The sequence below is a fragment of the Python bivittatus genome, unplaced genomic scaffold (genome assembly GCF_059951505.1).
Source record: "Python bivittatus isolate LINGU-HERP-01145 unplaced genomic scaffold, Pbiv_v1 ctg000330_np1212, whole genome shotgun sequence".
NCBI classification, from domain to species: Eukaryota; Metazoa; Chordata; class Lepidosauria; order Squamata; family Pythonidae; genus Python; species Python bivittatus.
The window spans coordinates 49,163,080-49,189,200 of record NW_028277058.1 but is presented as its reverse complement, the minus strand read 5'-3'; the positions used below and the strand labels follow the sequence as shown (position 1 = coordinate 49,189,200).

At 38.2% G+C, this 26,121-nt stretch overlaps 1 protein-coding gene and 1 long non-coding RNA gene across 11 annotated transcripts in view; one reads left to right on the top strand and one right to left on the bottom strand.

The window, feature by feature from the left end:
* WNK1 (WNK lysine deficient protein kinase 1) overlaps positions 1 to 9,106 on the bottom strand; it is a 153,995-nt gene extending 144,889 nt beyond the window's left edge. For 2 of the 10 annotated variants that reach the window (XM_088141229.1, XM_088141233.1), the window contains exon 1: positions 7,297 to 9,032. In XM_088141229.1, coding sequence (XP_087997355.1) covers positions 7,297 to 8,070 — 774 coding nt within the window. In that variant the 5' untranslated portion in view covers positions 8,071 to 9,032. Of the gene's footprint in view, positions 1 to 7,296 lie in introns of all 10 variants that reach the window. The other 8 variants (XM_088141232.1, XM_088141227.1, XM_088141225.1 and 5 more) reach the window with 8 other exon arrangements.
* The window catches only part of LOC112541282 (uncharacterized), a 32,247-nt gene continuing 14,253 nt past the window's right edge, over positions 8,128 to 26,121 (top strand). Inside the window, exons 1-2 of the long non-coding RNA XR_015796272.1 lie at positions 8,128 to 8,269; positions 10,227 to 10,370. This is a non-coding gene — a long non-coding RNA (uncharacterized LOC112541282). The remainder of the gene's footprint in view (positions 8,270 to 10,226; positions 10,371 to 26,121) is intronic.

Here is a 26,121-nt window from a genome sequence, read left to right as displayed (position 1 = left end):
GTCTATGTGATCATTAAGAGTTGATACTGACTTGATGGCACATAATCATATAAGATGCTTATGTTTCTATTAAGTGAACATGGACATTTATTTGTACAGATACAAAAAATATTTCATTTCAAGCTATTTCAAATGCAAGCGTTCCCAAAACATCCAACTGCAAATGCAAAACTCCTGTTTCAAATATGAAACAGACTGTTTTCTAGCATTTTAAAATGTTTTGAGTGTGGACCTGAGCACTTTGAGTTGAGGGACAGCTCTAGTCAAGCTAAAACATTTTCAGTGTGTTTGGAACAGTCAATTTCCCACAGCAGTTTCATACAGTATTTCAAATTCTGCACATCCCTAGTTATGTGCTATATAATGGAAAGACACCATTTTACCTAAAATCCTCCAACTTCCTTTTAGAATCTTTAACATATCCAGTAGTGGATGATGACTTTTTTTCCCCCAAGTAAATAATCTTACTCAGTATCTTTCACAAGTATACAAACAGTCAAAACAAATTAACAAATTAATTTGATGACCAGAAGTTTTAAATAAACTGTACGTATACTATAAAGACTATTAAAAACCAAATATAATTACTATAGTAACTAGTTTTACTCACCTACTGAGGCAATGAAATAGTTACAAATTATTTATTTTGGTGATTCAAATCATTATTCAAAATCTTGCTACCTGTTGTATTTATATGCTTGTAAGCATGATAATTGAGTGTCAAGCTAAATTTTGTTTACTCAACAAAGACACATTAAAGTAAATTCAGGCTTGTAATTAACTACTCTCCCTGTCAATAGTGGCACGTTAAGAATTCTATCCACCCAGCGTAGTTTCTTCATGAAACACGAGTGCACTCAAATCCAATAATAAGCTATAGCTACACTACAATAATTCTTCTAGACTCCACCAAAGTTCGTAGTCTCTCAACTTCCCTTCTCCTTCAGCACAGCCTCCAAATCACAAGTTTCTGTTTTTCATTAACCATAATTTGTCAGTTACCCAAAGCATTAAGCTATAGTTAGTGGGAAAATTCTGTTTTATAAATTAGTGTTTGTTAGCTTGTTTCCACTAAACAAATTAAGTTTAACTGCTGTTTATTTGAGTACAAACAACAAAGCAAGCTAAGGTTAAAACAGAAGTAATGCTTCCATATCCATCCTCACAGCCACATCAGAGAGGGTGGTATGCAGTCTAGGAGAATCTAGGCTCCCCAGACAAGTTTAAAGGTATGGTTATATATTTCCTTCTTGTTTCTTGAAAAAAAGATGGGGAGGAAACAAAAGGGGAAGGGATAAGCATCCTGCCAGAGTCTTCAAAATATAGACTGAGCATTGAGCGCAAGGCTATTTTAATTTCCATCAAAGGATTGAAACAAGGAAGTCTTATTCCACCATATTAAGGGCAAAGGGAGGATCCCTCCACAAATAGCAAATATTTCTCTCACTATCTTTTGGAAGCAAGAAAATGGAAAAGGAATGCAGCAAAGTGGAAGAAAGGATTTAAAGATACCAATGAAAGGAGCACAGACACTTCAGAAAAATGGGCAAGAAAGGGAAAATGCAACTACCTCCAATATTTTATTTCTAAATGTAAAAGAAACTAATTAGAGAATCAGTAAGAAGAATGCAGATACAGATTTAAAATTCATTCTCTGCTCAGGCATTTTTCCATATTAAAATGTGATACATTTTCCTTAAATCAACACTTTTCATAAAGGAAAATTTTATGAAACACTTCCATATACATGCAATAGTAGGCTCAACAATAAACTTGACTATGCTGACTGCTTTTAACAAATCATACTTCAGCAAACTACTTTACCATTACTTTTTAACATTTTGTAATATTATGTTATTTTATACCGTTCTTCCTTCAGCAGGAGTACAGACTAGCTTATAAGAAAACAATGAATACAATCTTAAATAAAGCATCATCACAAAATCAACAATCCTTAACAATGAGTGTAATAAATGAATCAATAAAAGACTGGCAAAAAAAAAAAAAGAGCACAATTTTGTCTTAGAATAGATTGTTATCTCACAAATCTTCAATGAATAGGCATATCTTCAATTGTTATCTAAAATAAGACACTGTGGGAGCCAGCTGCATTTGCCTTGGGAAAAAATTCCTCTGTTAAGAGCACCACCACTGGGAGGACCTATGTCTGTTGACCACCTATGAGCCAAACAAATCTGTAAAATCACAAGTAAGGCTTCCCCAACTGTACAGATAGTATAATAGTAGAAGATCAGATCTTTTAATTATTTGGTTTCTAAACTGTTTATAGCTTTATAGGCTATTTCAACAATTAAACTGGACCCAGCAGCCAACTAGTGCTTTCAGGAATAATATTATATGGTCTCATTTAGCTGTTGTTAACTATCAAATGCACCATGCAAGTGAACTGAGGTTTTTAGATTTTAATGGAAATCCTCAGTTCTGGCAGGCAGATTAAATTTTCTGCTTCTTATAAAAAAGTACTGGCTTATATCTCAAACCAAGTAGCTAATTTCTTCATAGATGTGCTTTCTGCACATACGAATTAAGAACATACTCTTCAATTTCACCAAAAAGTTATTCAATAAAAATGAAAATCAGCACTATTGGCTGTACCCATTATTTTAGTTACATGAAAAAGAATTAACTGTATACTTCTTTTTCTCTACCTTTCAAGGATAAATTTATTATTAAAGGTACCCCTCAATATTACTGAACAATTAAATGCCATTTTAATATTTTACAAATTTAGCCTGTAGAAACCAGAGACACATTATTGGTCTTGTAAGTGTTGGTCTCTCTCCAAAATGTGTTTTTACTGCTGTACAGAACTTAGTATCTTTTTTAGTGATATTCATAACATTTTCTCTGAAATTCTAGGTATGTCTACAGCTAAAACACCTTGCATATACTTGAAGCAGAGCAATGTACTGGACTTATTTACCATCCACTCCCAATACATGCTGTTTTGCAAACTAAGAGTTCACCATAATTTTCATCCTGGGATACTGGAATCCATTTATTTTCAAAATACTAACACTTTTTCATATATAGAGATAAGAATAGTAGAGGATTTTTGTCTGCCAGCAACTATAATTATTCCTAAAAAATTACTTGCTTATAGAGTAAGTACTCATCCAAACACAAAGAGCTCTTTTCACATCTGAAACACATAACTTTATAAAATTATTTGAGGAAGCATTCTAAATATTAATATATCATAAAGTAATTTGAGTTGAAGAATCTGAGACTTTAGGTGTTCCTCCCAAGATATTGGGTTCAATTAACATTCTATATGGCTGCTGTCCTCTAGGAAGCCCTTAAAAACTTGGCTCTTCCCACCGGTACTGGGCCACCATGATGTTTGAACCTGTTAGAATGTTATATAGTTTGAATTTTCTCTTGCCCTGGCTTAGCTGTTTTATTATCTTGATTCTTTAGTTTTGTATCCTGATGGTTTTAATCCACTTTGTAAACTGCCCTGAGTTGCTTGGCAAATGGGTGACCTTAGAAATTGAAGAGAGAGAAAATTTTTAATGTGATAGAAAAAAATTATCAGAACCATGGGGAGTACCCATATTAGCTGTAAATAATTTATTGACAAATTCAATTCAATTAAATATAGGTTTTACCACAGCTCCATCTACTTTATATTGTATGTCCTGGTATACATACATGCTGATGTATTTCAGCAATCTTTTGAATGCAAGTGTGGAAAAAGTTTTAACATGTAGTTTGTTAGTAAATTTAGCTGTATAAGATAAAAAAGGTAAATTTTTAATACATTTAACATTATTTATGTTACACTACTTTACTCTGTTACAGTTTTTCCTGCGTGTGTCTCAATGCTCAGCTAGCCAGTTTCCAATAGTGCAATGGGACTTTCTCCTCCTCTTCTACTTGCAGCAGTCCCCATGTAAAACCCTGATTTGCAATGTAGGACCTCCAGGGGAGATTTTAAGGTTATATGTGGAAACTACATAAGTGGCTACATGGTATGCCTATCCTCCATTTCATCAGTAGAAAAGTATAGCATAAGATTTTACCTACAGTTCCAAGTTTTTATAAGCTACTTCTAAATGGCATTAACTTTAAAAGTCAGTGCTACACAATATATTTGGCTTGAAGACTGTTTTAGTTTTTAAGCAGCATAAATTATATTGCATTCCAAAAGATGATTATGGCCAGATCAAAAAATTGGTTGAGACAGACATTTAAATGCAATTAATTTAATATTAATATTATTTTGATATGAAGGAATCACTTCATATCTCAACAGATTTCCAAACTTAAAATAATAAAGCAATATCTCAGATGAAAATAATTTCAAACCTCTCAGAAGCACATGCGTTCTTCCCCCTGATCATCTCAGCTGTGTTGCAAAGGGACTCTCACCCATTTCCTGCACAATTCAGCTACAAAAGAAAACCAACAATGCCTGCAAGGGAGTGATGGGAAGCAGAGTCTACTACCTCACTTGCACCAATTATGAATCTACAATCTATAAGTAGCAATGTTGCATTCTACCTGATTTCAGTGAAACAGGACTGCAAAGTGAAAAGTTCCCACTAGGGGTGGGGTATGATGATATTTTTTTATTTCATTTATTCAAATTTGTTATAGTCACCCAACTCCAATGGACTCTGGGCAGTGTACAAACTGAGTGGGTTGTAACTGCCCATTCAGAAGCTGTCCATGGTAGCCAAGAGATTGAGATTTCAGAAGAACTGAGCCTCCCATTATGCACCCACTTTCGTTTCATAGCAATGCATATGGAATCAAGAGTAACCTGAAATTATACATAGACAGTGAATGAGACTCTGAGATGCCTATAGCATTTTCCCTCTTTTTTCTTTTTGAGGCAAGAATAATTTACTTACACCTATTTCACCTACACAGAAGTTACTGTAGGTGAATTGAGCAAAATATAGAGGAAGGGGCAAAAAGGGAACAAAAAGGCACTAATAAAGAGGCGAGGATCATATTGGAAACTGCTTCTTGCTCTAGCAGTGGGAAACTACTCAAACCTGCCCCACACAACTTTACTTTTCATATTGCATCTGGCACCCACAGTCCATACCATATAAACCCAAAAAAGCTTTGATACAACCCTTTCAACCATTGATGATGCAATTGGATAGCATGCTGCCAGACTGCCAAAATTCAGCAGCCAAATCAAGAGGGTCTCAGGATTGCATCAGTTTTATATACACAAATTAAAAAAATAAATAAAACATTTGAGACCATTCTACAAATAATGTATCTTGAAACCCATTTTTTAAAAGAATATATTTTTAAATCCTTTCCAGATAAATAGAAATTTTAAACCTTCAATAGATTCATACATTTTATCTCTTCTTCCACAGCCTTCAAAAGAGCTTTTACTTTTAAAGGAATGAAAAGGATATTGTACTTGCAGAAGTGAAAGTATATGATTTGACATTCCTATTATGAAGTACTTGATGAAAAAAAGTTATTTAGTTCCATCATTCTCTCAAGATAAAGCTTGCTGAATGCTACAGTAAAAGGCCAATGCCTATGCAGGAATACAAGTAGAGCAAGTGTGTTGGTATTTCAAAATGATTTATAGTCAAATTGTAGTGTTTGTAATATAGAGAAACATCTCAGTTTTCTTCTTGCTTTCATCCATAAGTATGGCGGCAATTCTAATTATACATATCAAGTAATTCATATTGTTAAATAAACTGAAAATTCAAACAAGATCTCAAAGCCTAAGAGATAAACCATATTTTTTCCGACCAATTTAAGTTGTTTGATAACAAATTAATCTATCTTGAAACATAATTTCATCTAAAATCCAAACTTTTTACATCATGATCAAGCTCTCAGGTAAACTAGATCCACCAGTAGTTTCACCAAGTCATTAAAAGCAAGCACACAGATTCTTAATCTGTTATGTTCCCCAAACCAGCCCCCAAGCAATTACCCTGTGATCAACTGGCATAAATGGTATTCCACAGAAACTGTCAATCTGCACACTTGATTCCTGCTTCAAAGGACATCTTCCTTTACTCTAAAAAAGCTCCAACTGTGATTAACAACAAAGCAAAATATAGCAAACATCAGGCAAGTTACTAGTGCATACAAACCCTAATGTCAAATAACCAATTTGTTTCAAGAGATTAGTACTACTATAGAGCAAACAAGCACATTATTTCACTTTAAGCAAGCCTTTTTAAAAAACCTATGGCCTATTTGCAATTAAATTTTTGCCACAAGTCAGATGTTGCTAATTTATCCGAACACTTGACTCATAATATGTAAATCAACACTTAGAAATCAATCCAAATACTGTATAGAAGGTTTATGGAATTATGGAAAGGGAAATATGAGAAGAAACCTGTGAACAGCCATTCTAACTGCTACAGTTAGATCAAATGGTTGGCTATCCTTATCATCCATTAGCCTTTCCATCTCTCCCCTCTGCCTACCACATTTGATCTACTCTGCCTGTTTCAAATACTGACCCTGAAACAGTTTAATTCAACCTGAGAATTCTATACCCAGTCAATCATGATTAACAAGATGCTTTCTAAAAAGGCAGTTTTAACTTCCATATTTGAACATAACTTTTTATAACACTGCTCACTCAAAAGTGTACAGCATATACTTTAATTAGCAATTAAACAAGTGAACAATGCAGAAAATATAATTGCATCTTGAATCTTGATACAGATTCACTACTTCTTTCACAAAGCTATTAATGAATCAAGTACCTCAATTCCAACACAGCAACTAAGGTTCAGGCTATATAAACTTCCTTGAAATACAGTTCTAATACCACAGAATAATTATTAACAAAATCAAAGCTCAAAAATTATATTCAGCTCCTGATTTAAATATTTCTGTACAGCCTTAACATATATGATAGGAAGAATTCAATTAGCTTCCCTCAACTGCCAGGTTTCCATCAGCAGAAAAAGGGAAGATGGTTTTTTAGCAATTCTATTTCCTTCCTAAAGCCGTTCAAACCTGCTCCATGTGGTCACCTAATATCTGAAGCAAATGGAGGAGAGACACAGAGCCTAGCAAAATAAAAAGGGAACTGCTGAAAATCTACTCCCTTGACAGACACTTTTCATCACAGAGAGAAACTAACTGAATTCCAACCTAGGAGTTAAAATTAATGAAGCTTACTAAATCACTTTACCACACACATAAAAATAGGCTATATAAAAGTTTGGAAAATTATCTTCCACGTACAGTTTATAGGAATACTACCCTTCTCTTAGGCCTATCAACTCAGCATCAGAAAGCTAATTATCACTTCAATACCTGCAGCTCACACCAAGCAACCTCCACTGTGGTCTCAGTGTCTAGTCCCTTGTAGACAGTCTTGAAGGAGCCTCTGCCAATCTCAATGTCAAACTTCAAAAAACGACCATCTGGGGAGAAAGCCACAGCTTTGGTCTCCAGCTCCTCAATATCTTCCTGATGCTTATCCCGGGCAGAAGCAGCAACGCTTCCTGCTGTACTGGTAGGGGGCAGTGGAGTGACTTCTATCCCTTCTTCCTTGGCTAATAAGGGGGCAACCTCCTTTGCTGCCAAGAGCTCTGGACCAGACTGCACTTCTGCGGCTGGAGGCAGAGGTGCTGGCTGCTGTAGAAGCGACGCGGGGGCCTGGCTGGCGGTGACCGGAGCTCCCGCTGCCTGGATGACAGACTCGGGAGGAGAGCCCAACACCGGTGGGATGCCCCCGCGAGCCGCAGCCGCCGGGGGAGGCGCCGCGGGCTGCAGCCGCGGAAGGTCCAGAGCGGTCGCATTCGAATCGCAAATGACGCTCCGGCGGAAAAAGCGGTGTTCCGTGGCCGCCGCACCACGGCTGTCCTTGTCCATGGTGTGCCGGCGACGGCGGTACTCCTCGCTACGGCACCCAGCACCTTCTGCGCCCTCGGGGTCGGCCGCGGCGGCCGACGTCGCGGCCGCGGCCACCCCCAGCTTCTCACCAACGGAGCTGTCCGAACTCGAGCCGTTCTTGGGCGGGGGAGGCGGCGGGGCGAGGAAGCGGGGAGCCGCCGCCGCACCGCTCTCCGGTGTGCCCGCTGACATGATGCCGAAGGGGAGGCGCGGGAGGGCGCGCAGCAGTTGCCGCTGCAGCAGCTGACGCGAGGGCAGTCAAGGCGCGGCGGCGAGCGCGCCCAAGAGCTGCTCGGGCGGCGGCGGCGGCTCTTGCTGCTGCTGCTGCTGCTGCTGCTGAAAAGGCGGCTCCCGGGCTCTCCTGGCGGCGTGGAGCAAAGGCGGCGGCGAGGCGAGTAGAGGAGCGGGCTGGGCCGGCGGAGGCGGGGTGGGTCCCCAGTCAGTGTCCGCATCCATCCTGCTGCAGCGGGGAGCCGAACAGCAGGGCCGACATGGAGCAGCAGCGAAGGTGGGGTGGGGGGCACGGAGGAGGAGAAAAGAGGCCGGGAAGGAGCCTCCGGCAGGCCCCGGGCCAGCGGGGTGGGGTGCGCGGTTAAGGCAGGCCCGTCGCTGTCGCGGCCGCGCGCGTTCCGTCTCGCCCAGCGCCTTGCCTCCGTTCAGGTCCTACTCAGCCGCTCGCTCAGGCTCCTCCCCAGCCCGTCCTCGACGACGACGAGCCTCTTCCCTCCTTCCGTTCGTCCCCTCACGCGATGCCGGGGCGCCCGCCGCCGCCGCCCCTCCTCCTCCTCCTCTCCTCGGCTTCGTTCGCAGCCCGAAGAGAAGAAGGCCACCCTCGGCTCCGAGAGCGCCTGGCCTGAGAGAGTGGGAGGAAAGGCGGAGAAATCACCCAGAAGGGGCGCCGCGCCCGCCCAGCCCTGCCTGCCTGCCGCCGCGGCTTCTTCCCGTCCGTCCTTCCCTCCCACTCGTGAGGGGAGTGGGGGATGGGCCTCTCACTGCCACCTCTCCCGAGCGAGGGGGAACTGGCCGCGCTAAATGGCGACCGCCCCCGAAAGACGCGCGCACAGAGATACTCTTCTTCCCTCTCTCCCTCCGCCAGCGAGCGAGAGACAGGCTGCGAGGCCACGCCCCCCCTTTTTCCGTCCGCACTCCAACACGCCTGCGTCAACGCTGCTCCTCCTTCGGGTCTGCCTGGGAGATGTAGTTCTGGCCTGTCTCTGACGCCTCGAGCCACGGTGCAGCTTACACTTCCCATGATGCCTGAGGAAGAAGGCGAGGACTAAAACGAAATGGGAAAGTGGTACTTGTGAGGTTTTTTTTTCAGCGATCACTTGATGCTTTTTTTTTTTTTTTCCCCTCCCTGCGTCGCACTGCATGCAACGAAAGTGCGATGCCAGTAGAGGACTTCTTAAACGCCGAGCGGCTTCGGGAACCATTATCAGTGGGTTACTTCTGAAGGATTCAAAGAGTTTCCCATCGTACTTAGCTTCACTCCATTTCTAATTGGAATTGCAAACGTTAAAAATGGAAACTAGTATATTTTCATGTATATATGAGCAAGGGTGGATTGGTTTAAAAGTTCTGACTTTTGCAATTTGTGTTGATTTTAAAACCATTATTTAGTAAAGTGTGGACTAACCCATATTTGTGTGGTTTTGAAATGTAAACACAGATTTAGGTGTCATTTCAATGTACATGGACTTGAGATAGTCCTATGGCATGCTAGTAGTCATGTACAGGATTTCACTTCCTGGAGAAGGTAGAAAGCAATCTGCTTTAAAGTTAATGGAATTTAGTAACCTCCAAACTGGGAACAATCTAGAAAGCTTAAAGTGGAATCTGTTAAAGCAAGCCAAAATCAAATCACCTTGCTTCAACTTAACATAATGTTAAATTGTGAATCAGCAATATTTGTTTGCTTTGATGGGAAAATCCTCAGGAAAGAACAGTAAGAGTAGAGACTCTTATTGGAACACAAATACCCTATTCCAACATCATAGGAGGAAAGCCATGTTAGCCTATTGTAGACCAAAATCAGAAAGAACCTGATAGCAGCTTATGCCTTTTAATCAAATTTGTCATTTCGGAAAAGGTGCTACCAGACTCCTTCCTATTCCCACAATATATTTAATTGTGTCAAAGAGGATTTGTACATTCCAGGATGCCCAATAAGGAGTTATTTGCGCTCCCAGGACGTTAAATTTAGCCCCCAGACAAATCTGGTCTGTTTGACCATTTCCACTAACAGTTAAGTCTTTTGAGGGAAATGTAAACTCAGTCAACCTATTTCATTTTGCAAGAAAAAGCCAGGGAGAAAGAGCAGTTGAAAAATGTAAGCCTCTCTGTTACAGAAAATACAACCAAACCCTGGCAACATAGCAGTCTTCCCAGCAGAGTGACTGGCTACACTGATCAAGTTATGCCCACTGCTGTCCGTCTGATGCAGAGAGGGTTTGTGATTTAATGAAGCCTTGCCAGTACTATCCTGAGGTTTGGTGAGCATGCTGCATTTCTAAAACGGTTTAATCCAGTTAGTGTGTGACCGAGTACTGTTAGAGTCAGCCTTACATAGAAAAAACTCTTTTCCTGAATTCCTGATTAAGAATTCTCAGTAGCTCATTCCTTGCCTGTTTTGTATTTCTTTCAAACCTAACAGCAATTTTTTTCAACATAACTTTGTGTTTATGTATGTATTTACAAGGAAAGGCGATTTCTGGTTTTGATACTTGAATGTTGATTCTTTGGTGGAAATGTTACAGCATAACTCCACATTTTCATTAATTTGTTGCTCATTTACTCTAATGAATGTAGTGTATAACAAATCTGGATTCATTCTTCGTATTATGATTTTATCAGAATTTAACATTTTGAAGAGGCTCACCTAGCCCATGTTCTATAATTAAATATTTTCTTGCTTGGTAAAGCTATAAATATCTGTAGGTAATCCAGCTTGCTGCTTTTTTTTTTTTTTTGAGGCAAGACCTAAACTCTCATCTGGCCATTTATGTAGTGTTGCCTGATCCTCAGTAGACGTGTGGATGCCACAGTCCATTGAAATCAAGCAAGAGGGGGCTATGCTTCAGAAGTAGAAGTGCCTGTAAATGCAAAGATTTCAAGATGAACTTGTACATTAGTATCATCAGCTACTTCAGCATGGAGAATGCTATTCAAGGGCACAGCTAGGCAGCTGCATTGACATGCAGTTCTTGACTCAGCACACATGCCAACATAGATTACACTAGCCTTATAGCTGAGCTGCAATTTGCCTCAGTAATAACATTGGCCAATAGTGCTGTCCTTACAGGTTTGATGCAGGACAACATGCAGTTGATAGAGTCCCCAGCTTTGTTTTTTGTTCCCACCAAGTATCACCTGCCAGCAAGAAAAACAACCATACATTTCTGAACAGGATGAGAATCATGAAAGAACCATTCAGCAGACAATCTTTCACATCAAAGTTTTGTATATGGCTGTTATACAGCACAGTCAACGTAGATGGCAGCCTATCAAGAAAAAAGAAAAAAGCAGTCGTTTACAACTGATGCCCCAATTCCAGTCAGTGCATTTAAAATGTGATATATTTCAAGTAAAATGCAAGGTCATTACTAGTTATGATGCATTCTGATTGACATAAAACAATATCAGGTCCAGCCCTGTGCATGGTGTCATGGAATATATTCCATTGTCTGCAGAAAGGTTTGTTCTGGACCTTTTGCTGTTGAACATAGACATAAAGAGCTTGGAGGAGAAGATAGAAAATATGATTATTGAAAATGAGTATCATATTTGCAGAAGACAAAAGTGAGGGGAGACAGCAAGCACCTGAAAGAACATTGAGCTGGAACAATAGGCAGAAACCAGCAAGATTAAATTCAGTGAGGACAAAAAAAAAATACTTCATTTGGTTGGGAAAAATCAAAGGCATGAGTAAGAGGAGAGCATATAAGGCAGTATCACATACAAAAAGGACATGCATGAGGCAACGGTACGCAAAAAACCAAAAACAAATGCAAGATCAACATCAAAAGTCATCATGCCTCCCTTGTGAATTGGTCAGACTACATCTAAAACATTGCTTACAGCTCTAGGTGCTGTATTTTAGGAACAACATTGATAAACCAGAACAAGTTCAGGGTAGAATAACTAAGATGATAAAGGACCTAGGAGGAACTTATGAAGAGTGATTAAATACCTTAGGTGTGTTTAGCCTGGAAAAGAGAAGATTGTGGGGAGTCATTAAAGTTGCCTTGAAATATCCAATGGGTTGTCATGTAGAAGTTAGAGCAGAATTGTTCGTGGTTTTCCACATAACAGGACAAGAAACAATGAGTTTAAATTACAAGGAAGTACATTTTGGTTGCACATCAGAAAATCATTCTATCACTAAAATCTGTTCAACAATGAAACAGACTACCACAGGAGGTAATGGAGTCTCCTTCTCTAGAGGTGCTTAAACAGAGGCAGTATGATCATCTGCTGGAGTCGGGGCTGCTGTAGTAGCAGTTTCTTACATTGGGCAGGGGATTGGACCACATTATTTCCAAAGTCCCTTCCAACCTTATGTACTACAATTCTATCACCAGAAATTTACCTCCTGCTGAAACTGGTTTATGAGGAGCTTGGTCATGCTAGTTCTGAGCCAGATTGAAATCTGCCAACCTTTGAAAATCCAAAAAAGATCAATTCAGACAAGGCAGCAATCAACAGACACGTAGAGATAAACGGCATCTACACACTATTCAAAAGAGACAATAGAAAAGAAAATAAAAGACCAGAACATCTCCTCACCAGCAATCATCACCCAGATAAGCAGAGTTTACCACCAGTCACAGAATCAAGGAACTACCAGAGGCAACACACAACTCCAACCTCCATCAACACTGGCAGGGCATGCCACAGTATATAAACAGAGAGCAAACCCCATCCCATTCTAGCACTGGAGATGTTACCTAGCCAGGTAATGAAATGTTTGCAAGAAAAGAACCAAGCTCAGAGAACCCCAAGGACTCCATAGAGATCAATTCAGTTTCTGCTTGCCTGGAAAACCTGGATTTGTAATACTGGCCAAATCTAAGAATAAATGCTTAAATATTTGGCATATTTACAGGAGAACTGAGATAAATACTATATTAGCAACTATACATTTTAATGCCAGGAAGCTTTAGGACTGGAAGCTACTAATAAAAATAGTTTAATATGAGTAAGTTACAAACATAGACTCTAATGGCTTCCTAGAAAGTTGTAAATACTTGACTTTTCAGAATTGATTCCACAGCTGTCAATGCTGAACTCGATTCTGCTGTATGGTTATATTGTTTTATATTTTTATTACATTATGGTACTATTAGTCTTGCACTTTATTACATAAACTATAAACCACCTAGCATCCATTTGGACTGAGGTAGTTTATAAATATCAGCACCGCAATCTGAGGCTTGTAGCAAATGAGTTGAGTTGTAAGGTGTTAACTAGGAAGTACTAACTGTTAAGATTCCAGTAGTAATGGGAAGATGGAGCTTCAAGACAGAGTGAATTTGTTAGGCCAAAATGGAAAAGGCAAGAGATATTGAAAACGTTACTATTTAATCTGTAAAGTTTGACACACACACACACACCATTCTATAGTTTTGACTAATTATGCTTTATTGAGGGGGGGTGATTTTTTTTTCAACAAGGACACATCAGTCAGCATTCTACATATATACTAGTTTATTAATTGTGTTACTGTCTGGAAAGAACTCTTGAGTACAGCAGTTCTATAAAAGAAGCTCGGGGTTTTTAACAGTTCCTAGCATTCTAATCAACCTACAATTCTCAGAATCCTTTTGGGGAAACTAAATGTTACATATCTGCAGTATGAATATCACTGTGCAGAAGTTTGGGAATCACACTTTGGGTTCCCTTTCTTGACCTCAGTACAACAGTTTCACTTGTGTTTATGTATTTATTTATGTACCACTCCATCCCAAGATTCTATATGATTAACAAACATAAAAAACAACGAAATACCATAAAAATCCAACAAAATGCCACACCAACTGCCAACACACAAAATAAAAATCCAGCCAAAAACAGCAGGTGAATATTACCACTAAGATTCAAAAACCTGCCTAAACAAAATTGCTTTAACCACCTTAAGGAAGGCCAATAGTGAGGGGCCAGGTGTTGGCTAAGGTGTCATGTGAATCCAGCCAATTGCAGCTTGTTCAACAGGCCATGGCTAAGTGAACTATGGCTTAACATAATGTGTGAACCCAGCCTTATAAATTATGAAAATAGCTAACTATTGAATAAGCTTGGAATAATACTTGTTGATCTTAGGGTCATCAGCCTTTCAAGGAAGCATCAGCTCAAAATGCACAGCGTAGGTATAAATCTCATCTCCATGTCACTGGCAGAAATAAGGGCTTCCCTTATAATATGCAACACTTACCTGGGATAAATGATCAGTGTAATTCAGGGGCGTTCACAGGGTATGGTCAAAAAAGTCAAGATGGTGCTATGATGATGCAATTGAAGCTCCACCTAGGTTTGACTTTTTTGACCACACCATGCTGATATGCCTGGTATAAATCCTATTACAAATTATATTAAAATGTTTGCTGTAAGTCTCCCTCATTTCTTTTGCAAGCATGGCAGCTAATAATTGCAACTTGGATTCAGTACAGACTCCTCATGCCCATTCATGCCTGTGGCATATTTGTCTGCAGGATGAAAATTCTTAAGGAATGATGGGTGTGTGCTTTAGATTGTCATCTGGCTTCAGGTGCCTGAGTAGGATGATTGGTATTTTCCTGGATCTCTCCCCTTCCCCTCCACCCTTTCCAACTGCACTACAACCCTACAAGCAACAGGATCAAGGATCTTTATCAACAAACCCAGACTATGTCATGCTATACATTTAGTCTAGCTGTGCTTGCTTGACACCCTGAGCCACAAAGCAGGCAACCACAGGTTGTATAGTACAAATCCAACCCATCTGGGTGGTTTTCAGTTCAGTGTCTCAAACAAACATAGGAAGCTGGGTTAGTTGAGTAAACCATGATGGGCCCATTGGACATAGATATGTGTGGCATGTGAATGCTTCCTTTGCTTTGTTGGTCCATTCCAAATTTTCCTGTCAGCAACAGTTTCTTACAAGCAAAATTATGCTGCACTGATGACAGTTCAGTGATTTATTATTAATGCAATTCACTCATCCTTTCTTAAATCGATTGCTATTATAATTGCGTCAAATTTCCATTCCTTTCCACAGCACTTCTTTGATTTTCATCAACCACTCCTATATCCTTTACCAGCACCCCTTTCTTCTAAACTGAGCAGCTTAGAATGTAGGATGAGTTCCTGTACTTGGAGTAGTTGTGAGCAAGGGGGAATTTTAGCTGAAGCGATCTTTTGCGCTCCTGCATGATAAATCTGCCAAAAATTCCCACTTCTACACAATGATGCAAAAATTCATAATCCTATCTTCTTTTGCATTTGGCTACCCAAGTTTTCTTCTGTGCCTTTAAATTCTGAAATCTGGTCTAATCTAATTTCATCACTTGAGCAAATGCTGGTTCTCTTCTTTTCATCATTCCTACTTTAAATAATCATTTGGATTCTGAGATAATTCAGTGTTAGATCTGTTTCAGATAACTATTCTCTTATTGGTGTTATATATCACATTAAATCATGGTGTTGTACAAACCATGATTGGCTGGTTTTATGCAACATACTATATTAAGTCAAAAGCAAGCAAACTACTCTGGACTGTGGGTGAGCCCAGCTTTGGTATGATGTTCTATTTATTTTTCTCACTAAGATTCACGATATACGTTTGCGATAAGAGTTCCCTGAGTTTGTAAGTTATCTGATTTACACATCATTCAGTCATGCTAAGCCATGATTAACGAAACCACTATTGGCCATGTTCATATAATATGCTATGCAGTAACCATAGCTTGAAAGCAATAATGGTTTTGTTCATACTACAGAGTACGACCTAATGTGTGTGCCTTTATGGATGGATGAATTTATACCAATGAATGGTATAAATGATGGTTTTCAAACACTTGTCTCAAAATTTAAATTAATGCCATTCAAAAGTAAAAGCTTATTATTAGGTAGTGATTTTTATTTGTATTTTTAAATTCATTTCCTTTGATATGATTTAAGATCCATTAAAAATGTCAAAATCCCCACTTCTATTATTTTTGCATATATTGCATGATAAGATGAAAAAGTGCATAATTAGGACTATTACTAAAGAACTAGGTAAGATTGACCCCAGGAGTGCAGTGTCTTGGTGGGAGGGGAGTCTTGTTGGATGGCTGAGTTCCCACCTTATGCTAAGTCTAATACAGTGTCTTTAGTTTGGACTTAGTGTGTCATGCAAATCCAACCAATTGTTTTATTCTATAATCCATGATTAAATAAATAATGGCTTAATGGGAAGCCTGAAACCAGTCTGAAAGCTTTAGCCCAGATGTAATAAAAAGGAAACCATCTAAGACTTAAAACTTTACAGGAGATGACAAAAACTCTGCAAATGTTTGACATAAATAATACATATTTTAGGACTTTTATCAGTGACTCCATAAACATTCTCTTGTAAGGAAAAGGGAATCAGCAACTGATTTTGACAGATACAGCATCATAATCCATATTTTTACTGACTTTTTAATTTTAAAATAACAAACAAGGAAAACGAAAATACATAAAAATAATTATAATGCAAATACATACATTCTCAAAAAAGAAACAACACATAAAGAGTGCTTTAAAAAAGGGGTGAGAAAAGAAAAAACATAGTATATCATTACAACTATTACAATTCTATATATACTTATCTAGTGTAAGTATAATTCAAGTACATATATATTTATCTCTAATACATGTATATAACTATCATTCATCTTTAACCTACTGTATTTTGTATGAACGAGTTCCATATTTCATTATACCTGTCCATACAAAATCTCCGTCTATAGGCCATCTGTTCATAGGTAGCAAGTGCGTTTTCAATCCATTGAGTGAAGGCGGCCATACATTTATCTTTTCAATGCTGCAGTATCAGTCTTTTGGCCATAGTAAGGGCATGGAGAATCCATTTACATTATCCAGTGTCAATTTCCAACTGGATATCTTTTATCTTTTTTTACATACCTATTACATGGAAATCAACAATTGGTATTAATTTTCCAGCTTGGGCAATTTTGGAATATACAGATATAGCAAACATACATATATATTTGGTTGGATGGACAGTATTAGGATCAAAATATACTAGAACTCTAGTATCTCTAGAAACAATTGTGTCAGAAAGTTATGGAATGTGATGTCCAATAAAAGAAGATTTGACCCCTTTTCCCATTCTAAATTAATTTTATGAGGAAACCTACCTCTAAAAATTGGGGAAAAAATAGTGATATGGAAAAATTGGATGCCGGTGGGGATCTTGACTTTGGAACAATTGATAGATGATGAAGATTTTTTAATATGTGTTAAAAGATAAATATCAACTATCAGATGTAGTCCAATGGCAATATTTACAATTATAACATTTGTTAACAACTTTGGACCAGCAGCATTTTCAGCTTCAGAGACATCTGAGATACTAGAACATCTTGTTAAATCCTTTAAAACTAAAAAAAAAACTAATAGTTTTTATAGATATTTGTTATCAATCAATTTGATATGCAGATGCTAAGAAATGAGTGGAATAAAGAATTAGAGGTTCCTATATTGCCTAAACAGTGGGAAAGTGTTTTAACTTCTATACTAAGCATTAACTGGACCTTAAACAACAATAAATCATATTTAGGATTTATTGGACACCATTACTTTTGAACAGAAAAGGTTTGTCTAAGACAGCATTTTGTTGGAGATGTAATAAGGATAATGCTAAATAAGAATTTAGTAAGTATAGGACATTGTAAAAATATGTGTTTTAAATTCTGGGAGAAAGTACTGGATTACATAAATATGACTGCAACAAAAACTAAAGTTTTCAGTATTATAATCCATGTTGGGGAGATGCAAAATTTCCTTTTACTGCCCAACCAAAATCAGAATCATTCTTATCAAATTACTCCCATGTGAAACCAGTATAAATGAATCAAACATTCCTGCTGCAACAGCTATGAAGTTAAATGTTTAACTTCCTTAGAACGATAATCCTATGAGTTCTGATTTAAGGTTAAGCTTCACTGGTTATAATAGGAATGAAGTTGGAGGAAATATGGGCCATATGAAACTATATCTCTTTGCATAGGGTTGGGCAAATATTTTGGAGCCAAATGCCACTTTACTTTTGGGTCAAACACCCCACCTACGTACCCATACATGTACACACACCAAACTATAGCCCAGGAGATCTCTGGGAACAGGGATACACTGTGGTTTTGCTACACATCCTGGGTTCTCACTCCCATTCATGCTATCAAGCAATCAGAATGCTGATGGGTTCCTCATTGGCAAAACATAGCCTATCAAAATAAATTAGATGAATAGTTTGAATGGAGAAGCAGGACAAAAGACTATTAAAAAACAAAGATTTCAAGGAAACAGCTGCACCTTGAAAAATAAAATGGAACAAACTGTGTAAGTGTCCAATAAGATGATAGTTGCATTTGTTATGTGTTTATTCTTTACTGTATTATTGTTCTTTATATCTTGTAAACCTCATGGTTAATAAACCTAATTTATTAGCAGAAGAATGGGTATTATTATTAATAGCAAGCAGTACCATGCTTTTGTTGGCAATTATATCAGTAGAATTATAAAAGATGCCCAGTTGTGTCCTCTATAGAGATTGGGCTAGGAAGAACTAAGTTAGATGGACCACTGAACTCCAAGACAGAATTAAGTAGGTCCTTAATGGGCAGAGCCCATTTTTTCAGACTTACATCCATGGCACTTTGAATGAATGAATGAATCAAGCATTCCTGCTGCAACAGCTATGAAGTTAAATGTTTAACTTCCTTAGAATGATAATCCTATGAGTTCTGATATAAGGTTAAGCTTCACTGCTTATAATAGGAATGCTTAGAAACCCCTAAATTGTCCCTGGAAGTTATTTCAGGTAAGGAGCATGTGACTCAAGTAACAGATTAAAGCAACTAGTCCATAACATAGTCAGGCTTCCTCCGAAGGCCACTAGGCAATAATTTCTGAAGCAACAACACCTAGCATTTATCCTAGGTTGACCCAACATCAAGCAGATTCTACTTATAACTTCTATTGATTATTTTAATTTTATGTTGCAATGATACTGTTGCCTCCCTTTGAAAATAAACTAGCTGCTTCTGAAGGATAAGCATGTGGAAAGAACTGAAGACATCTTTCTATCAAAGTGTTCCTTAGTAGGCTTTTTCCAATTTCAGATGAAACACTTTGCACAAACCTTAACTTCGTGGACTTATTAAAAGTAAGATGCATATAAATACACCCATACCAAATGTCCTGCATTTCACAAGAACATTTATAATACAGTTATCTTTAAAACTCAGGGAATTACTATTTGATAGATGAGTTGACTTCACAAGGATGCAATTACTGTGGTGAATTTACTGTTCAGTGTGATAGTTAGGATAGCATGTATCAAATAGCTGTAAGGTACCTTCAGGATCAGTAGCAGTGTACCTCTAAACACCAGTGGTTGCAAAATTCTAGTGGGAAAAAATCTTACATGCTTCCTGTAAGCATTTGGTTGGCCACTATGGGAAAAGGGTGCTGAACCTTTCATCTGATCCAGCAGGACACTTATATTCTGACCCTATGGTAGACATTCACAAGGAAAGGAAATTTTGCAATTTAAAATTTGCCTTTATTTTCCCTCCCTTTCTTTCACATGCAAAGACCCCATTTAAGTTAATGCTCTTGTTGTAGATCTTCTCTCTTTATATCAAAGAACACTGAATGCAAACTTTTTTGCAGTGTTCACCTGTAGATGTTGTTTTTGCTGTTGTGAAGGAACCTTTGACCGATGTGAGAAAAGGACTGCTTGGGGTTTTGATAGTTGTGCAGCCCGTTACACTTCTGCTATTGAAATTCAGAACAACTTCCCTGAAGTGCAGCTGCCCAGATTCATTCAGTATTCACTCAACACTCCGCAGTTGCCCTTGTCAAGTAACAATATTGAGATTGCTCTTTAAAGGACTTGACAGCAATTACAATTATTTTTAAAAGGTCATGTCACTTGTGATAAAAATGATTCATTCTTGCCTGCAAGGCTAATACTGTGCCAAATATAGAACATGAAAAATGCATCATGCATATACATATGAACACAGTTATACACAGACATGTAGATCTGCATGGTGCCTTCCTACTGTACAAACTAGACATGAAATCTCTAGCCTAACTATTTCACCTAGGAGACCAAAATAGATCCATGGAGCTCCCAGACAGTCTACCATCAAGATAGTAACTATGCTCCAACCTGCTTCACTGAACTAAATCAGGCATCTTCAACTACGTTTTATGCCCAGAAAGTTATTCCAATGACAAAAAAAGAAAAAAAAGGAAAACCCTTAATGAATTGCAGTTTTGACTTCTGTAGAAAACTATTCTCCTTTCTCACTTTGATCCTTTTTCAACAGACGTTTTGCTGCGGGATAATCTGGAAAAAGATTTTCTGTGTTAATATATTATCGCTTTTTATCCCCCTTCTCATCCTTGAAGCTATTCTCATCTGCTTTTTATAGTAGCATATGTGAGAGTGACTGGGGCTGCCTGAATTGTACAGTTACAAGAGTAGCTGTGAAAACTGAAAACTCATGTAAAATTAAAGTGCCACAGAACTGGCTGCAAAGTTAGGCGATAGAGACAAGGGAATCTATCAATTTTTAGTTAGTTTTCTTTCAGTTTCTCATTTTTGCAACCATGTTAAGTTCAGTCCTTCTGGTTTTGAACACAGTGTCAAATTTACTTTGATGCACAGGTTTTGCAAAGAATGTTGTCTAATATTATATCTATTAATATATTTTATTTGTATGGCCACCTATGATTAAAGTGAAGCTTGTTATGAACACAAAGAACATACTTCCTCTGTCAGATGTGTAATGCTCACAACTCTAGCTTGGGATGATAGAATTTGTAGTCCAGTACATCTGGTGGATACTGACCTGAGGAAGGTTGACTTAAGAACAAGCACTTATCTTCAATTCTTGTGCGGATGATATTTCAGCATGGTTTTGGTAAACAGTATAATTTTTTAAGAGTATCTAACTTATTAATAAGGGTAATTGGGAAGATATTAAATAAATAGATTCCCCTTCTCCCATTCTTAAGGAAGTAACTAAGGAAAAGATCAGGTGTAACCTTAGTAATTCAGTAAGAGACCAGGTTCTCTTATTATTGATAATTGGTCTGAGAAAAAGAAGGAAGTTAATTGTGGCTGCAGGAATGGACAATATCAGCCTCTATTCATACCCAGCCCATCAGAAAGGCAACCTCCCACTGTATTTTTCTTCTGTGAGCCAAAATAAATGTTTTCTGACTTGTTCCAGTTCAAGTGGTGTGGCCCAATTTGCCTGCTGCACTTCAATTCCCAGTAGGTGAACATCTCTGCTCCAATTGGCTGCTTTCTCCTCCAGTCACCGATTCTGGCTTTCATAGCCTTTTTTTTTTCTTTTTTCCCAAGTTCATCAACAAAAGCATGAAACACTGGACTTAAACAACAAAAAAGAGTTCACTGATGAAACTGAAATGATACATCTGTCAAGTTCATCCATGGAACAGGAAAACATAGACATGCTTTAAAACAACAACAGTTAAAATTGACATAAGTTCTGCAACTTTCCCCTTCTAATCCAAATGACAGGAAAAGCAGTATATCTAGCATATTTCCTCCCTCCTTCCCTCTCTCCCTCTCTCTCATCAGTCCACGTGGGGTAAAGAAAAAGAGAAATCCACCAATTGGACCAAATGTGGTCCAGAGAGAACATTAGCCCATCGCTGGGGCCAAAGCAGAGAAAGGGGTTGGATTTAAGGAATTTTATGAAATTCCTTAAAAAAGGAATTTTTAAAGCCAGCTTCATATCCAGATGGTTAATGCACAGGGAACAACCAGTTTAAGACTACGATATGGAAAAGCCTTTGGTTATGTTTATTATCTCTCTTATCAATATCCCTTTTCCCCGCCTTGCTAAATTTATGTTGGCTCAAAAGGTATGCATCCAAATCAGCTCATTCCACCTAATTTATGGTTTTTATATTTTTAATTCTCTCTTATTATGCCCTACACGAGCCCTTTCTTCATTAGTTAATGTCTGCCTCTTTTTGTAATTCTCACAAATCTCAGTTCTTATTTTTATTTCATTGCCTTATTCTGAGTTCAGTTCAGTTCAGTTCATAATGATCGCTCTTCCCTGCTCTGACAAGCATGTCTTCCTTTTTACTTGAGTGAACGGAGAGATGGAGTAACAATACCCAGGCTTAGGCAAGCTTTGAGACTGTTTAACTGCTATCGCTGGAGTGAGATTTGCTCTGAAAGGTGTGGTGATAGAGAAAGTGAGGAAATTCACACTGAAAAAGTGTTTTGGACTGGGTGGGACCAACTCTCTTATATCTGCTAATCAATCAGCAGGGATTATAGGGGAGAGAAAAGAGGTATGCTGGTTTGACTTAAGTCCAATTTCTTTCTCTCTCTCTTTCCTTGAGATGTGCAATCCCCACCATTCACAATCAGGGTAGCAATTAAAAATGTTAGCTAATGAAGCATTCATATACTTGCCTGCACTATGCAAGCTGAATACCAATAAATGAGGTCATGGGAAAAATACTCATCCAGGGCTGGGCTAGATAATTGTCTCTCCTTTTTTGGAGCTTAATGTGACTGATTGTGTAGTTTATGTGTGTAGAAAAATGTAGCCATTTTGAAACGATAACAGTCCTCTGTAAGTTCTCTGACATCTCCAGGTGGGAAACACTCCTGTACTGACAGTTTTGATGCAGAAAGTCCAGTGGGTCCAACTTGGCATAAGGCATGTTTTACATGCTCTTTTTCATACCTCTAAAAGAATGTAAGAAATGCCACTTTCCCTATAAGAAAAACCACAGATCTTAACTTAAGGAACTATGGTTTGCTTAAAATAGGGCTAGTAATCGTAAACTAGATTCAAACTGTAGTTTTATACTCTGAAAGCAAATAACCCCAGCTCTCTAAATTTAGACAACATTGAAATGAAGTAGATTCTTTTGTTCTCCTGTTTGGATGTGTGAAATATGGCAAGTTGAAATATACAGACCAAGGTCGTTCATGTTGTAGGAAAGCGCTCAAGCTGAATATTTTTAGGAAGGAGATTCTAGGAACAAAATGGATGAACCAACTCACCCCACTCCCTGTTTTCTCTGGTGGGAAGGACATACAGGTGGCTGATGATGATCTTATTAAGTTGATCTTAGCACTGCCATAATGTAGTGCCTTCCACATACATACAACCCCTTACCCCGTTCCTGCCAAGGTGTATGAATATACTCATATTGACCCAAATTAGTTAATTTTAGGATAGCTTAAGATATTTGATTCTCTTTTGTAATAAATGTATTAGATGGAGAACTAAAAAAGGCATCTTAGCACCCCACATCCACACCTTCCCAAAATGTTGGTGATGTGCTCAAAAGGCAGGTGTTCTATAATACTTGAGTTATAAAAATAGGCATTTGCAAGCATAAATTGTTTTTTTTTTTTTAACTATGGAAAGGAAAATCTGTCAAAAGCCATGCCATGAATCATAATTTAAAAAGAGAAAAATCATATGTTCATTAGCTTTGACAAAATCTTGAATTAGCAGTAGAAGACATTATCAGTATCATGAAAAAATCTGTCTGTTTTCTTACATACACATAATATAGTTGCAGTATCATTGGTGGGATTGAGTTTTAGAGCTAACTTGTAGAAAATAATGTCTGGCTACCAGCTTAGCCTCAGTTAGTGGATCTTTGGCTACTTTTGATCTCCATGTGGAGATTTCTTTTGTCCAACACTGCTAGATCCTGCTAATCTACAGGAGAGAGAGAGTGCATCTAGAAATGTTCACATGCAAAAATATGTTCTACCAACTGAATTGTACTGTAGTGGCAACAACAAAGTTCAGTGAATGCAAGCATGAGTTTATTCTTGCCTTAAAAAAGGAGAATTTTTCCCCCATCTGATTTCTCCCTCTGAGGTGAGGCAGAAGACTGCAAACTCAGAGGAGGAATATGACATCAGATCCCTCTTTTCCTGTATCTTTTCCAGCTTCAGTGGCTGACTCTTTCCATGGATGAGGTATCTTGATATCAGGAAACTGTTTAGGTGATAATGGTGTTTTAATACAGCGAGAGCAGAAAAAGCCTTGAAACCAGTGATCTAACTACATTCCCTTTCACTGAAAACACTGGGAGGAGATTTGTTCTTAATTTCTATTCATGTAAATGAACATCACATCTACAGTAATTGATTGGGTATTGACTCCATTGATTTGTGTCCTTCCTAAGGATCTAAGAGTCATGGAGGTAGTGCCTTAAGATGTATGCTGTTCCAGATGGCTTAGTCTTTTGCAAAATTAGTGATGCCAAATCCAGTAAGTTTGAAATTTATAAATATTTGGTGAACCTGTTTAGTATTACATCAAGATTTCCAATTAAAATTGGTATGTCAATATTTTTTTCTTCCATTGTTTTCCAACCTGCATTTGTAAATCACAATGTTTGAATTTTGAAATCCCACAAAATTTTAGGGATTTTGTTGTTTTGATGATGACGATGTCATAAATAAGAACAAGAAAAGCAACAAACACTGTTTCTTGATCCCATTTTATTGAATGTATTGGAATGTTCCAATATTACAGTGCTTTCACAAAGCAATTAAATTGTGCTCCCTCTCATCAGGACTGCATTGTCAGAAACATTCCCTAATAATTTAATTTAATTGACTTAATAGGATTGTCCATTCCGGGAGACTCAGGGGGGCTTACAAAATCAATAAAAAGAGTAAAACAATAAAACAGCCTGGACTAAAACCACTAGAATAACAAACAGAACAAACAGTATCAAAAAACGAACAACAACAAAAAATACGATATGGGCTCAGCCAATAAATCACACCCACGTTAACCCTAGGCCTGGGAATTAGAAAAAAAAATTAACACAATACATTTTTATAACTTTAAAATGGCATTCATCCATTTAGGATAAAATTAATTTGATTGGTACTAAATTCAGAGGAGAAAAAATAAACACATATTTCATTTCTGAATGTCTCCAGCAGAGACTCATGGTGACAAATTGGTACTCACCATAATACTTAAATAGAATTTTCCTGTTGAATGTAGCATATCTTGGAATATCAAATGGTGAAGCTGAAAAGCCAGGGGAAACTACTATGTTCATCCTTCCCTTATAAGTTTCCCAGTTCATCTGGAGGGCCATATTTAGAAACAGTATATTGAACTAATGGCATGTTAGTTAGCCCAGCTATTTCTTTATTTATTTTACACATTTCTATCCCATCATAATTGGAAAAACTCTCAATGGCTTACCTAAGTAATTAGAACAACCACAATACAAACTTCTCAATAAAAACAACAAAGACAATACCAACCAAACCCAAAACTGAGAACAATAAAAGTACAAGTTCAAGATGGCATTATACAATCAGGGGAAAGCTCTCCAAAAGAACGCTGTCTTTAATAGCTTCTGAAATATCAACAAGGAGAAGTTAGCCTCATCTTGCCTGAGAGACTTTTCTACAGCATTGGTTCTACCAAAGAAAAGCAGCACCTTCTCACTTCAGCCTGCACCCCCCCCAAAGAACGTCTCCCAAATGTGGGATTATTAAATTTCTCCCTATTTGATCTAATCAGTCAGGCTGCTACTGATTGGAGTAGGCAGGCCTGCAAGTATCCAGAAACCAAGCCATAAAGGGGTTTATTGGTTAAAACCAGGACCTTTAATTGTACCTGGAAACCAACTGGTAACCAATGCAGGGGTGCAAAACCAGAGTTATGTGTTCTCAATGTCAGGAACCAGAAAGTTTTCAAGCTGCAGCCTTTTGGGCTAATTGTAGTTTCTGAGTAGTCTTTAAGGGCAGCTCCAAGTAGACCACATCACAGTAGTCCAAGTTATTGTAGTCAGATCCTCCTGCCCCAGGAAGTCACATCTGACTCGCCAGCTGAAGCTCGGTATATGCTCCTCTGGCCATGGCTTCCACCCGCTGTTTCAGCAGGAGCCATAAGTCCAGAAGAACCCCAAGTTATGAACCTGCTCTCTGACAGATAG